The sequence below is a fragment of the Chinchilla lanigera genome, unplaced genomic scaffold, assembly GCF_000276665.1.
Source record: "Chinchilla lanigera isolate Chin_1 unplaced genomic scaffold, ChiLan1.0 scaffold00093, whole genome shotgun sequence".
NCBI classification, from domain to species: domain Eukaryota; kingdom Metazoa; phylum Chordata; class Mammalia; order Rodentia; family Chinchillidae; genus Chinchilla; species Chinchilla lanigera.
The window spans coordinates 579,613-594,456 of NW_004955494.1; the positions used below are offsets into that span (position 1 = coordinate 579,613).

General features: G+C 42.1%; 1 protein-coding gene across 1 annotated transcript; it reads left to right on the forward strand.

The window, feature by feature from the left end:
• The first annotated feature begins 10,688 nt into the window (after positions 1-10,688).
• Positions 10,689-14,599, forward strand: LOC102026881 (olfactory receptor 6V1-like). Its single transcript, XM_013504917.1, is given in 4 exon segments — positions 10,689-10,821; positions 13,340-13,409; positions 13,625-14,442; positions 14,445-14,599. Coding segments are annotated over 4 exon segments (1,176 nt in total).
• Positions 14,600-14,844: the final 245 nt, after the last annotated feature.

The window sequence follows — 14,844 nt, forward strand, 5'->3', positions numbered from 1 at the left end:
TGTTGGAAGTGTTTGTTTTCATTAGTACAGGGGCCTTCTTTTATTGAGGTCTTTCCCTGGGGTTTTTAGGGTTTTTGCTGAGTTCATTACAAATGAAGCAAATTAAAAATAGTAAGAACTGAGAGACAGAGCTTTGAGGGTTGTGAGAAAGAGAGACTTCAGCTATTTCTAGAGACCTGAGTATCTGGGACTTGGGCAGGAGGTCATATTCTGACTCAATTATCTGAGCTTCTCAGAGAAAGGCCTTTGGAGCAGCAGAGTTAAGAGACAGGGCTCACTTGAGTTCCTCTGAAACTGGAACTGGGGAGAAACATGCCACAGCTTCCTTTGTGCAATAGGATGGAAACTATAGAGGTTATTCTGAGGATGGGGATCTACAAGGAGATACAGAAGTCGAGCTTGAAAGGCTTTGGAATTAGAGCTATAATACCCCTTCCACAAAGTGGCTGTTGAGGAGTGATGAAAAAGACACGGTGTCTGTTCTTAGGCAAGACTGTTAGGGAGAGGGCCATCTGAAGAGCTGGTCGCACATATACAGTGCATTACATGGCAGTTATACAGGCACAGTCACACACAAGACATCTAGTGGGGTAGGGAGGAGGAGTCCTCATCCTTATGTACATTTAACATTTCCATATGGTTATGTCCATGTCTCACAAAATCCCTGTAAGATGCATATTATGAAACCAAAGATACCTATGAGGGAACTATGCATCATGGAAATTAATTAATTTCTCCAAGATGACACAAGTACTAAGTGTCCAGATAAAACTACTGTTTAGATCTCTCTAGCTGCAAAAGCAGCTCCAATTGTTGCATGATGCCTAAGACAATTTAAAGTTCTAGCATAATCATTGTTTCAAACCTCTAAGTAGAGGTCAAGACTAATACCTCTAATTTGGAAGCTCAGTAGAGTGCAACAGGGTGAGCAAGTCTGAAATGCCCAGCCAAGCTCCTGGAGGGATCAGGAGGAAGGGAAAAGTCAAAAGTCCCCTTAGGCCAGTTGGAGAAGGTTCCCAGGGTGCCCTTTTGCCTGTTTAAATTGTGCATTTAGGCAGATTTTCCTTCGACAGGAAAAGTCAACAGTAGGTGCAAATAGCACATATCCTGATTAGCCTTTGGGACACAGAACATGTTGTCCTTCCTGGTTTTATAAATGAATCAATGTCCTTGTGTCCCAGGTGAATTTATTCCACCTGTCTCTACATGCTTTCCATTTCAGTTTCACTCGTGTGAAACAATGGCTGATCAATTTCTATTTGTTAGCCAGGTACTCTCTTGATACAAGTCTCCCTCTTCCCCTCTCCAACCATCTTTCTTCTTGTAGTGACTGTAGGGAGTGCTTCCCAAAAATTTCCTGAGCAAGTCCTCAGGAATCTGTCTCTGTAATCTGGCTCTTGAGTGTTTTTTTTTTTTTTTAATTGAAACCACTACATGAGCCTCATCGGTCTGAGTAATATGCATAAGGAGCTCACCTACACTTTCCTTATAAATGTCTGCTTCCCAAACCTGGGCACACTTTGGGAGAACTTGGAAAATAATTGATATCAGAGCTATGATAATTCTGCCTACTTTCATTATTCCACCTTTTCCAAGTGACATCTCACCTTGATTTGCCCAGAGCTTTCTCAGGTTTAGAAATGGGAATCTTGTGTCCTAAGAGACCCTCAGCCCTGAACAAATCATGAAGACTGATGCCTGGAATTCGCCTTCTGTCTTAGTTTCTTCACCAAAACGTCTTTTTGCACTCAGATTAATTTCCAGTGAGCTATATTGGTCTGGGAAGTGATAAAAGAATTCACATCATATTTGTTCTCTCTCTCTCTGGGATATGGTTTTTTAAAAAAATTTCCATTACTATGGGCTTTCAGTTTAAGATGGGAAATTTGGCTTGCTTCTTTACTTTTCGCTCTCTATAAGATAAATGAATAGAATAGAAATAAAATTGAAACAGCAGCAACAATAAAACCCATAACACAATAAAAAAGAGAAGAATCAATTTACTGTAGAGGCCTTCTCATTTGTCTCCTTTTTATCCCCAGTCCTATGAACACTTTTAGAAATAATTACATACAGACTCTTCTATTTATACTGTTTCCTGATATAAATTTTCTTTGGTGCTCAAATATCTCAATGTTTAGCATAGGCTTCATTCCTGAGTTCTGGAACCTCCTTCAGTTGCTGTGTTGCTCACTTCCGTTTGAATGTCTCATTAACACTTTAGTAACGGGAGCTGAACTCACGACCTTGCACTTTCCAGGCAGGTACTTATGCCACTGAGCTATATCCCCGGCCTTCCCCACTAACACTTTAAGTCAGTGTATCCAAAATATATTTTTATGCAAATAATCTCTTATTGCTTCCACCATTTCCTCAGTCTACCAAGTATGAAAACTAGAGTCCTTTTCTTTGCATGGACCAGGATGGAGCAATGCATCAATCATCCACTGCTTCACCCAGAGCTTTGCTCCACTTCACCCCCATCTTTCTTTCATTTTTTTTTTTTGACCATGTTATTTCACCCTCAAGACTTTTCATCGTGATTGCTGTAATAGTTTCCTATTTGTTGTCTCCATTTTCTCTTTCTTTTCATTCAAGTAGTCTGAAGCACTACTTTAAGTTAAAATAAAGGATTTCTAAATGAAAATGCTGGGAGATAAGTGTTGCCAAAGTAAACTGGGGACATATTCTGAAATGCTGGTCTGGGCTCAAAGCAGTCATCATAGTGCAGGGATCTACTATGAAGTATTGCTGGTCACCCCATGTGAACTCCATATCACTATCCTGTGGAGGATTATGTAGAACCATGTTTCTCAGGTGAATACACTAACTGAAGAATAGGCAGTCTTTGAGGATAGTTATTTTACCATGGACTAGTTCTTCATATTCTATCACTTGTAGGAGCCAAATACAATTATTTGCACTTTATTTGGCTTTGGGATGTGTGGTCAGGAGCTAATGATTGGTAAAGATGCCCAAGACCAGTACTGATAACTATTACTGATAATAGAATGCCTCTGATAGAAGAACGTGTGCAGAATGTGAGCAATACCAAAATAGAATGTCAGTCAAGCATGGCAGAATGTTTTCCTAAAGGGTAAGAAAACTGAAAAAAATTAAAACGAAACAGCTGCATATTCCTTTTTTTTTTTTTTACCTCTAGTTTCTGGCAGATAGAAGAGTTCAGCATTATTCATTGAGTAAATGAATATACTCAAGGGATCTGAGAGAACAAACAGGGCCCTAAGCACTGCGAAGCTTTGGGGTCTGAGTTAAGGAAGCCACAACACCGTCATGCAACACTGTCAGGTGACTTGTGAAGAATCACACTGAGTTTGAACCTCAGATTCTCCATCCCTCCAGCTGGAACCCCAGAGTAAGCTACAGGTGATCAATTGTACAATGAAGAAAATAAGAGAGGAAGTCTACCCTAGACTGTACAACTTACCAAAGAACTACAGAAAATAGAAGATTGTTTCAGAAAATTGTCTCAGTGCTGCAGAACCACACATTGAGACTATCCTGGGCTTGATCTGGTTGTAGCCTCCAGGAATTGGCATCTGAGTGATGTCACCTGCTTAGGTGAATTTCCTGAGCTCTGGTAAATCTTAGAGAAGGGTAAGATGACAGGAAGTCATGTGTGCTGTAACTGTGGTGACTGTCAAACTTCGGAAGCAGAGGAATGAGTCCTGAGACAAGATGACCTCTGCACATAGAGTAATATGAGGCAGAAAGTGGGAGAAGGAGAGGTGTATGGAATCAGGTTCCTCAGCTTCTAGCGGGTAGCCAATGTTTCTATAGAAGCATGGATGAGAATTTCAGAAAAAAACTTTCTGGTTTTTTAAAAATTTTTTTGTTTTTTTTTCCGGTGCTGGGAATTGAACTCATGACCTTGAGCTTGCCAGGCAGGCTCTGTGCCGCTGAGCTAAATCCCCAGCCCTGAGAAAAAAAACTTTCTTGATGTCAAGATGTTGAGCCTTGGCTCTCTGTGTAGACTTTTCTGGCAGAAATTGGCCAGAGGGGCCTTGATTCTTCACTGAATCTTCCTTCAGATGACATTTCAACCAGAAGGACCCTCACCAGAACTCTAATTCAAAACTATACATGAGGAAGCCAAAGCTCTTGGTGATTTTTCCTTTCTCATGTGTTCAGGTCTCATATATTCCTATCTCGTTGTCTTAAATGTGCTCATTCTCCTTTCTGTCACTCAGAGAGAAAATTTCTCCCCTGGGTCCCTCCTACTCCAAATAGGGGTCTCCCTCACAGGCAGAGAGAAGAGTTGTGGGGCTGGCTAGCTCATCTCCTAAAGAAACCATAGTTCCTTCTTCATAGATGAGAACACCACACGTCTGGTATATCACCTATAGGAAGATACTGAAGGATGTAAGAGAAGAGGATAAGTGGACAGGTTTAGTAGCTCATCAGGGAAGTAGAGGCAGCATAGAACACTGGGAATTTATTTTCCTTCTGTCATGATATGTATGAATGTTGATAGTGAGCCATTGAGCAAGGGTCTGGGAATGACATGTCTGTATGGGTGTGTGCAAACTCACATGTGAACTGGGTGCTGGGGACCACAGTCTAATGTGTCTGTATACTGGAGTTTCTGATGTAAGTCAGTGTGTTTCTGCACATGGTCCATGAATTCCACTCCATGGGTGCTGAACAGGAGCATCTGAATTGCTGGTTGGCTGTTGCTTTGCCTCATTTTCATAGGATGTTCTTGGAAATCTTAGCCTAGGGTAAATATCAGGCTAACGGCCCATGGAAAGAAACCTTCGGCTTAATCATGACATTGGGAGAATCTTCAGGGCTGCTTTTAGATGACTCAGGAGGCATGATCTTTGGGAAAGAAAACAGCTGCTACATCTTGTCCTAGAGTAGCCTCCGCAGGAGAGAGCCACCCAAGTCTACCAAAGAAGGACCTGTTTCTCTAAACTCCTGTGGGGGTATTGTAAGGAACATACTACCCTCCTTCAGTAATTGTCTAACTAAGCAGATGATCCAGATGAAAAAGTGACTCTGCACTTCTCATCTTCTGACCACACTAGAGACTGAGACAGAGTGAAGTCTTCCAGAGCGCTGAAGGAGCAGACTCCGAACAAAACAGGGAGGAACCCAGACGGGTTTGAGTAGGTAAGAGGATGCTGACTGTTGAAATGAGTTGCCCCAGGGTAACCACATCAGACAAAGCTAATGTTGCCACCAGTTAAGAGAATCCAGGAGAGGTAGTGAGACTCTTGCCTATCACGTATCATCCGACCTTGTCCATTTTCTCATTCCTGATCCTATAATATGGAATGCCTGCATTTCTGAACAGAAGGATGTGGGCATGAAGGAATAAACTTGTTCCTTCATATGATGCAGTACCATTTGTTTTTTACAATGTATACCTAAGGCATAGGGGGATCAGCTGAGTGTGATGTCAGAGACCATCTGGCTACATGACTAATGTTGTTGACTAAATGTAGGAATTCATTAATCCCTGGTCCGCAAGAAATCAATTATCTCTTCCCTGACAATTCACTAAAAGATGATTCTTGATATGTCTGCACATTATAATTGCCTGAGGGGGGTCACCTCAGACCAATTAATTATATCAGAATTTCTGCCTGACTGTTTAGAAACATTCCAGAAATAGTTGCAATGGACAGCAAGGGTTGCAAAACACTGCCGTTGTGGAAACCCTCATCCTGGAAACAGGAATCTAGTATATTCAACCAGGCACCTAGACATTGAAAGAGGAATAATCACTATTTCAAGTGAAACTTTCAAGATGTTCAGTGCATATATCTGAAACCTGTGAGTTTGATGAGACTTTCTTTCTCAAGGATTTCAAGAGAAACCCAGGGGCAATGGTGCATGTTTGTTCTGAAGTTCAGATAGGTTAGGGCAAGGTGGTCACTCTGAAGTTATGGCCACGAGCTTTATAAAGAGGAAGGAAGATGAGAGTAGCTAAAAAGGGACAGAGTGATGGGGGTGAGGTATGTATGCTGGATAAAGGGATGATGCCAAAGGTGATTCCTGACTTCACTGAATCTATCTCCAGATGATGTTTCAACCAGAAGGACCCTCACCAGAACTCTAATTCAGAACTGTAAATGAAGAAGCCAAAGCTCTTGATGATGTTTCTTTTCTCACATCTCCAAACCTGACTTTATCTCCTATCTCTATACCTATCTACCTATCTCCTATACCAACTCAAATACCGGCTTCTTTTTAAAGGCAGAGAAAGACTGTTATCTGAGCTCAGGAATTTAGGGTCAAAACAGACCCAGATCTTAATGTGAGAAAGAACCCTTTAGAGCTATCTGAGGTGAAAGACAAGGTAGGAGAGGGAGGCAATGGTTTATGTGTAACTACCCTTTAGAACAAGAAAGTAGATTTCTCAGGTCATTCTTGATTTTGGCCCTTGCAAGAAGACATAGATGTTTGAGAATATTCTAGAAGAAAACCAGACACTGTGGGTCTAAGATACTTGTAAATTTGGATCATAATCTCAGTTTCTTATCCTATAACTTGTACCATTAGTGCCTGAACCTAAATTTCCTAAGCTAAAGCTGCTCTTGCCTTAAATTCTTGAATTTTTCATTTATTCTGACTGCATTTCCTAAATAACGTTCAATTATTTGTTAGGAGGCTATCATAAGACAGATACGATTTTCCCATAAAAAGTGTTTAGCATTCTTTTGGGAGAATGCAGCTCCTTCATGACAATTTTGCTGTCAGAATGTGTAATATATGGTGATAATGATGCTTTTCCTCTTTAGATAAAGTACTGTGGACTGACAACTAAGAACAGCTTAGGGACTGGCAAAATTCTGCCTCTGCAGAAGATGCTGGGACTTGTTTGCAGTGAGGAAATCCTTAATGAGTACTTTATGCTCATTATGGGCAATTTAATTTTCTAGATATCTAAGGCTGATAATGTACTAGCTCCTTTGTTAATTCTCATTAATTTATAATTTCCTGCTAATTGCATCTTCTTCCTTCATCTCAGCCTCAACCAGATGTTAAAGTTGTTTTAATTCTTGTGCAATTTAGTCCTTAAGTGCTGAATAGCAGATCAAAATAAAACATTAGCCATTAGGCTTCTTAGGATAATAGAAAGGGACTGGCACATTTTTTTCAGTGCATAGTAGGAGAAAGAGTTGAGCAGAATGTGACACAGCATTTCCAGGAGATAGAAGTGACCGAGCAGCAGTTCCAGGGAAAGAGCTCATCATGATAATGAAGGAAAACAAATGTGCTTGACAGAAATAGAGACTGTGGTTGGCTACATGCGATGGGAGTAAGGGTGATCCTTGCTCTTGGGTCAGTAGCTGGGAAGATGCAGTTGGAACAGAACTCCACCAAAGAGGCGTTTGCATATTCATTTGAATCAATAAAGAGTCGATTTTGAGTTGTTGAGCTGTTGATGATGTCATATTCTTGAGGTCACTTGGAAACCAATGGAGGAGAAACACCTGCTGTCTCAGCCTTGGGACCAGACCAACCATGGTGGGTAAAAAATCCAGGACTCTAAGAGAACAGTGGAGTCATGTGTGTGTGTGTGTGTGTGTGTGTATGTGTGTGTGTGTGTGTGTACATGCACAGAATGATGAGGAAAGGATTGCTGTTGGAAGAAGATTACTGTTTCAGAAGGAGGGGTTAGTTACATGAAGTTATGATGCATCTCAGAGGAAATCATTGCCTTCCACTTGTTGTTTTAGGTTATAAGTTCACAAGGAGGTACACTAATTAACCCCATGAAATCCAGAACATAAAACCCATGTACACTCATGGGTCCATCGCTAAATTTCCCAAACTGTCCAAATTCCTTTATCACACTATGCACCTGTTTCATTAAGTATCATCTGCAGGTAGCCCAGTGATTGACCAAACCATCACCAATCAGTCCCGAATCCAAGGTTCTCTTTGGCTCAGATTTTCACTTTGCTGGTGCTGGGACATTTTCTGTTGCCTATATAGTAAGAAAGGATTATATTTTTTTTCCTAACTTAGCCTGTTCTTCTTTTTGGGGGAGGATGCATTTTATGGAATCATCTGCCAATCTCCAGGAAGTAAGATAAGCTCAAAACTTGCTCATGGGCAGAACAGCATAAGGAAATGTAGGCAGATTTACATGCAGTTGAGATCAGTTATAGATGCTTCATCTTTATTAAGAACAGGCTTTGGGTGGTGACAGTCACTGGCTGACTTTATGATTTCACTCTCCCTTTAGCATGGTTTGAGGTCATTATTTTCTTAGTTGGGACATCTCTGACCTTCACACCCAGGAAGAGCCATTTTCTTACTCAGGTTATTGCTCTCTGTGCCTGTCAATCTCTACTGCAGCCCTCTTGTCCCTCAAGCTTATGGGGGAAGTATGTTTATCTGCCGGAAGTGCAGATCCATCCATGAGCTCTTGCTGGGACTACTGGATGGCCTCTTTTATACCCTGGGGTCCTATATTTAGTCACATCTGTTCTTCTAGCTGAGATTCTGTCTTGGTTACTTTTTTCTCGTTGCTGGGACAAAAATACCTGATGCCCAAAATTAAGGAAAGAAAGGTTTATTTCGCTTACAGTTTGTGTAGGTTTCAGTCCATACTTGGCAGATTACAAGGCAGAGTGGCACATGGCAGAGAACTACAGCTCATGGCAGCAGAACACAGCAAAGCAACAAGCACACACACAAGGGAGGAAATGGCCAGAAGCACCCTCTTCCTCTCCCTTACACATGCAAACTATCCACCCCAGGGCGGGTGTAGCTCTCACACCCATAATCAGTCAAACTCTAAAAGGCTGCCCCATGGCCGCATGAGGCTTTGGGGGGACACACAGACACAAACAATAACAGATTCCTTCTTAGCCAGCTTGCATTAGTGATTCTTTGGTGGTTTTCTCCACCTCAACTCCCATCCTATTTTTGATGTTTTCCTCTTGGAAAACTTTTACTTCACTCAGTTCGACCTCTATTGTTATTTATTTCTTGATAAATCAAGCTTCTTAAAACAATTCCCTCACTCCCACTTTTTCAACTTACCTTACTCTCTCTACCTTTTTATTGTTTCAGGAGAATCACTTCCTGTTTCTAGATACACATAAAATATGCTACAAAACTGCTTAAAATGACTCAGGGGTTCCAAACCCCTTCTTATATTTGTGATGGTTTGGTATTTGAGCACTGCAGGGGTGATGACTATGCCCATCATCAAATTAAACATGAGTCCAACTAGAGATTTGAAGCTCCAGGACAAACAAAAAGTGCGTAAGGATTTAGGCAAAGGATGACAAGTTGAGAAAAAAAGAGTGATAGGTTTCTCACAGATGCACAACTGTCATATATCCTTGACAATCTGCCTTCACACCTTTTCTTTTAGAGCTTAGACACACAGAAGTCTGTGGAGCTATACACTAGATTTAATCTTTGAGATGATATATTGTGTTGATTTGCTATTATTTTGTTAACACAATTTTCATGTGAGTACATTATGCTAATAGAATTTATTTAAGCTCTGTGTCTTCTATGTTTCTGTTGCTATGACAAAATACCTGGCACCTGCAACTTAAAGGAAGAGAGGTTAATTTTGGCCTGTGGTTTGAGAAGTGTCAGTCCATGGTCAGCTGGCTCCAAGACAGAAACATCACTGCAGCGGTACATGGTGGAGGACAGTTGTTCTCCTCTGGTAGCCAGAAGAAGAGAGGATTGGGCTGGGAACAAGAATACATAAAGAAAGGAGTGATCCACATGTTTGATGGGATGGTGCAAGCCAGTGTGCGATTTCATCACGCTGCTCAGAAAGGCACACAATTCAAAATGTATTGATAGCTTCTTTCTATAATTCTCCATTAAGATGGTGTTTGACCACAGGTGACTGTTAACTATGGAAAGTGGAGCTACAGATAAGGTGGAGCTACTATATACACATACATATCCTTGTGTATATGGGTGTGTGTTTGCATGTGCATAGACATGCTTCTGTATAAAATTATCACTTCAAATAATTTATACATCATCAGTTTCTCATTTTGGTACCCAATAGCTTGGTGCTCAGACCCTATTCATTTATTTTCTCTAAAAGAGATATTTCTCCTACTTCACTGTCCCTCTTATTCTTAGTTTATAAAAAAAGAAAAATCCCATAAGACATTGGGCCTGGATTTTCCCTTGTAGGTGACTAGAGATCAGGAGAATTCTTCGCTGATTGAATTTGTTTCTGAGTTGTCTGTGTTTTAAGTAAATGCATCCAACTCCCACTATCCCCAGTACACAGATGTTAGTACTGTCAGGTCTGCCCTGAGCTCTGTGCCCACAGGAGACCGGAGAGGGAGGGAGAACAGTTCCAATCCCCCAGGAGGCCCCTGTGGGCTCCAGTTGCCTGCCTGCTCCCAGGAGCTCATTGTTTCCCAAATGACGAGGGTGCTGGGATGGGCCGAAGTCCCCAGTACAGGCTGCTGCTCTCTGGACCCACTGTCACACTCCTATTCCAGACATTGCTGAAGCACATCAACAGGACCAGGGGCTGCGAGGACTGCTAGAGGGAGGCTGCCGTCTTTGTGATTACATGTCAGTTCCAGGAGGGGCTGGACAGCAGGAGGGAGAAGCAGCAGATAGAAAGAGCACCCTGCAGGTGTGGTGGAAAGTGTCCATCCTAGTAATATGTGGTCTTTGTGTACTGTGGACTTCCCCAGAGGTCCCTGGTTATGGATGCGCCTGCAGATAGTGTGAAGAGGACCGCTCTGCATTCTTCAACCCCCTGCACTTCACCTGTAGTCTACCAGCTCAGAGCTCTGAGTGCTGTGCCTGGACCTGGGCAGCAGGATGTGACGGGCATTGGTAAGTCCCCTGTCTTGGTCTTGGCCTCTTCATAGGTGCCTCAGAGATTATCACGGTTTATCATTTTCACCTTGCTTGCAGTCTTTTTCTCGGACTTGGCTGGAAGGTTGAGGACTGTTTTGTTCATGCTGTGGTCCTAAAGCACCAACATCTCTGGCAGAGCACATCACTGATTTTCGGTGCAGCAGTGAGTCTCACTGTGATACGACTCCACTGCCTGTGTCAATCTCATTGTGCTGTTCCTCGCCCTGAATTTCCATCTACCCTACTCTTTCTGCTCCTTCTTCAGAGATAGGATTGGGGAGCTCGGCTTCAATTCTTCCCTGCTGTGTCTCTTTATTCTCTGAGCCTTCCTAGACTCTTGGCTGCTTAGCACACAATCTTCTTGATTATTCTTTGCCACTCAATTCTGGCTGCTAGCTGTTTGGCTTGCCCCAGAGTGCTATTCATCTGTGTCCTCCCCCTACCATCTGTCTTTCCAAAAACCCAGCAAAGACTTGGATCCTTTTCTTGCTGACCCTCTCTCTTATTCCTCAATCCTGTTCTGTCAGTCACTTCAGAAGCCCAGCAGCCATAGGTCCCTGATGATCAAATTTACAGCTGCAAAGATCCAGGAGAACAGTACAACTACTACCCTATCTGCATTTTCAGTGTGTTAAAAAAAGAGCCATCTTCTGTGATAGGAAATTGTTTTGGGAATCAAAAGGCACAGGGATAATTTAAGCAGGAGAATTGAAAGGCGTGACATGGACAGAAGGAAAGATGAGAAACAGGGAGTGGACTTTCCGATGGGTCCCAGGGCTCTACAGAGTTCTTATGTGAGGATGGTAGAGCTATCCCTATGGGAATTTTAACAGAGAGTTGAATTGCAAAGCCTGTGGCATGAAATACTTGGAGAAAGATGGATGGGATCACTTATTTGTTTCAGTTTGATAGTATAAACAAGTTCTAGAGGTTTAACATATAGGGTGGGGATTATAATTAATGGTGCTGTGTGATGTACTTAAATTTTTCTAAAAAATTAGATCTTAAATTTTTTCTCCACACACGCAAGAAGTAGCTGTGTGAAGCCATGGGCATATTAATTAGGTTGACTGTAGTAATCAGATCGCTATGAATATGTATATTAAAATATAATAATGTATACCTGAAAATCTATACATATAATTTAATAATAGGCAGAGACAGCCATTGTTAATATTTTAAAATGCCAGGCTGGGGATTTAGCTCAGTGGTGCAGCGCCTGCCTGGCAAGCATGAGGTCTTGAGTTTGATTCCCGGTACCAGAAAAAAAAGAAGAAGAAAAAAAAAAAATCCCAGTATTTTAAAATGTGTCCTTGTAGTCTTTTCCCATATGGAGGGAGATGGCTTGCTAGTTTAATAAATGGATTTTAACATGAATTGATTTTGTATATTTTTAATATATAAATGAAATCTTATTGCCTCAGATTTTGAAAGGCAGCCAGTGGGCATAGTCATTTAGGTAACTAAATATAATAGCAGTGCATAGAGGGGTAGAGAGAGGGGACTCTATGAAGAAAATATATTAAGTATATTATTGTACAAGTAATGAACTCTTGAACTAGGATGGTAGCTATGGAAAAGGCTGAAAAAATAATATTTTCAAAAACAGCAATTTGAGTGGTTTAGAAAGAATAGGAAAAATATCAGCAGTCCTTTGCAGTGTCACCCTTAGATAATGAGGAAGTGGAGGCTATGAAGATGATATCAGTGCTGAAGGAGTCAAGGATGGCTAGGTATTTGCAGATGCACTGAATGTGTAATGGGGGGTCATAAGGTTGTGTGGGATGTAGGCTGAGACTTAAGAGAAGGCCAGCAATCCAGATGTGAGATTCACCTACTTTTTCAAGATTGGTTGAGAGAGGGGTGACTTCCCACAATGAATGTAATATGCACCTGTACTAATTAAATTAAGACCACAATAAAAGGTAATGGGAAAAAGAGATTGGTCTTTTGCGAAAGTGAATGGGACCAAGAAATGAAGGGAGAGGAAGGAGATGAAAAATAGAAGGAAGATGTGTATGTACATGCAGCAACTCCTCACAATGAATTTAATCATTACATACTGCAAGCATGGACTGATGTAAATTTAAAAAAAGAGAAAGAGAAGTGAAATTTCTGCAGGAGAGACTAGATTTAGAAAGAAAAGAATGAGAAGAGAAAGGTGAAGAATCTGTATTAAACAGTGATGAAAAGACAGGCAACTGGAGAAGAGGCCAGGTAAGGCAAAGTCAGCACTGGAGGAAAATGTGTAGAGTCTGGGATCCCTGTTGTCCAGGACACAAGCAGTTTCAAGAAGGGGTTACATGTGGCCTAACATATCACAGAGAACAAAACTATCCCAAGAATTGAGTATAATAGATGAAAAAGCAATGTATAACGTATTTCCTCCAGAATTTGGGGCACACGGAGAAATCTTTTTAATTAGAAACTACTATTTGATCAAAGTAGTTAAATCTGGAAGTTAGCTAGACAGTGTTTACCACTTTATCCCTAGACCCAGCCAAATATCCTGTACAGAACTGGTGCTTGGTAAGTATGTTGGATGAAACTGTGAAAGAGTTAAGGTAGAAGAAGAACATAGCTGACTCCTAAATCTGTTCGTCACAGCCAGTGCGTTTCTGGCCTCAGGTAGCTTCTACACTTTGGCAGTATTCCAGCTGGACATTGAGATCAACCATGCCCACAGGGTCGTATGCTTGATATCCAGGCCACCATTAGGGGCTCAGTCAAGGGAGAAGTTGGTAGTCATTTTCCTCTAAGATTTCTTGATCTTTTACAGATATCACACAGAAGTGGTGTCAAGTGCATTGAGTAACCACAGCAATGTCAGAGAATTTGTTCTTCTGGGATTTTCTTATCTCCATGAGTTCCAAACTCTTCTGTTTGGCTTCATCCTGTTGCTATACATGCTAATGATGCTGGGGAACCTGGCCATCATTGTCCTCACTTGCCTCGACTCCCGCCTCCACTCTCCCATGTATTTCTTTCTCTGTAACTTCTCCATCACAGAGATGCTGGTCATGTCCACTGTGGTTCATAGGATGCTGGCAGACATGCTGTCTCCACACAGGACCATGTCTCTGGCTCAATGCCTGACCCAGTCATTCTTTTACTTCTCTCTGGGTTCTACCACCTTCCTGTTCCTCACAGTCATGGCCTTTGATCACTACGTGGCTATCTGTTGCCCTCTGCACTATCCTATTATTATGAGTGGCCCAGTTTGTGTGAGGCCGGTGGTGGCCTGCTGGGTGGTTGGGTTCCTCTCTACTGTCTTACCTACTCTGCAGAAAACACAGCTCTGGTTCTGCAGCCCTAAGGTCATTGACCACTACTTCTGTGACTTTGCCCCACTCTTCAACCTGTCCTGCTCTGACACCCGTCATATTGAGCTCATGGACTTCTTCCTGTCTTTGCTGTTTGTGGTGACCACCATGCTGCTTATCGTGGTCTCCTACATCCTCATTGTGGCTGCTGTGCTCCACATCCCTTCCTCCTCTGGGTGCCAGAAGGCCATCTCTACCTGTGCCTCCCACCTCACAGTGGTGGTTCTGGGCTACGGCAGTGCCATTTTCATCTATGTGAGGCCAGGCAAGGGCCATCCACACACTTTAACAAGACGGTGGTTCTGATGACTGCAGTGGTAACCCCTTTCCTCAACCCGTTCATCTTTACCTTTCGGAGTGAGAAGGTCAAGGAGGTTATTGAGGACATGGCCCAAAGGATCCTCCTCAGAGACTCAGCAGTCCGCAGATAAGTGAGGTGGAGAGCATCTACCTGTAGCATCATTAAGAGTAAGGACTCTCATTGCCCGTGGATACCTGATATCCAGACTGGGCTCTCCCATCTCCACCTTCTTGGCCTCTCCCATTTCCTCATCCCCACATAAGTTTTGGCTCTTGCACTAAAAGGCTACTGAACATATGTCATTGTTCAATTGTCTCAAAGGCAAGTGTCTCTGAGACTGATGGTTAAGAAATGGAGGATTTCAAGCTACCATGG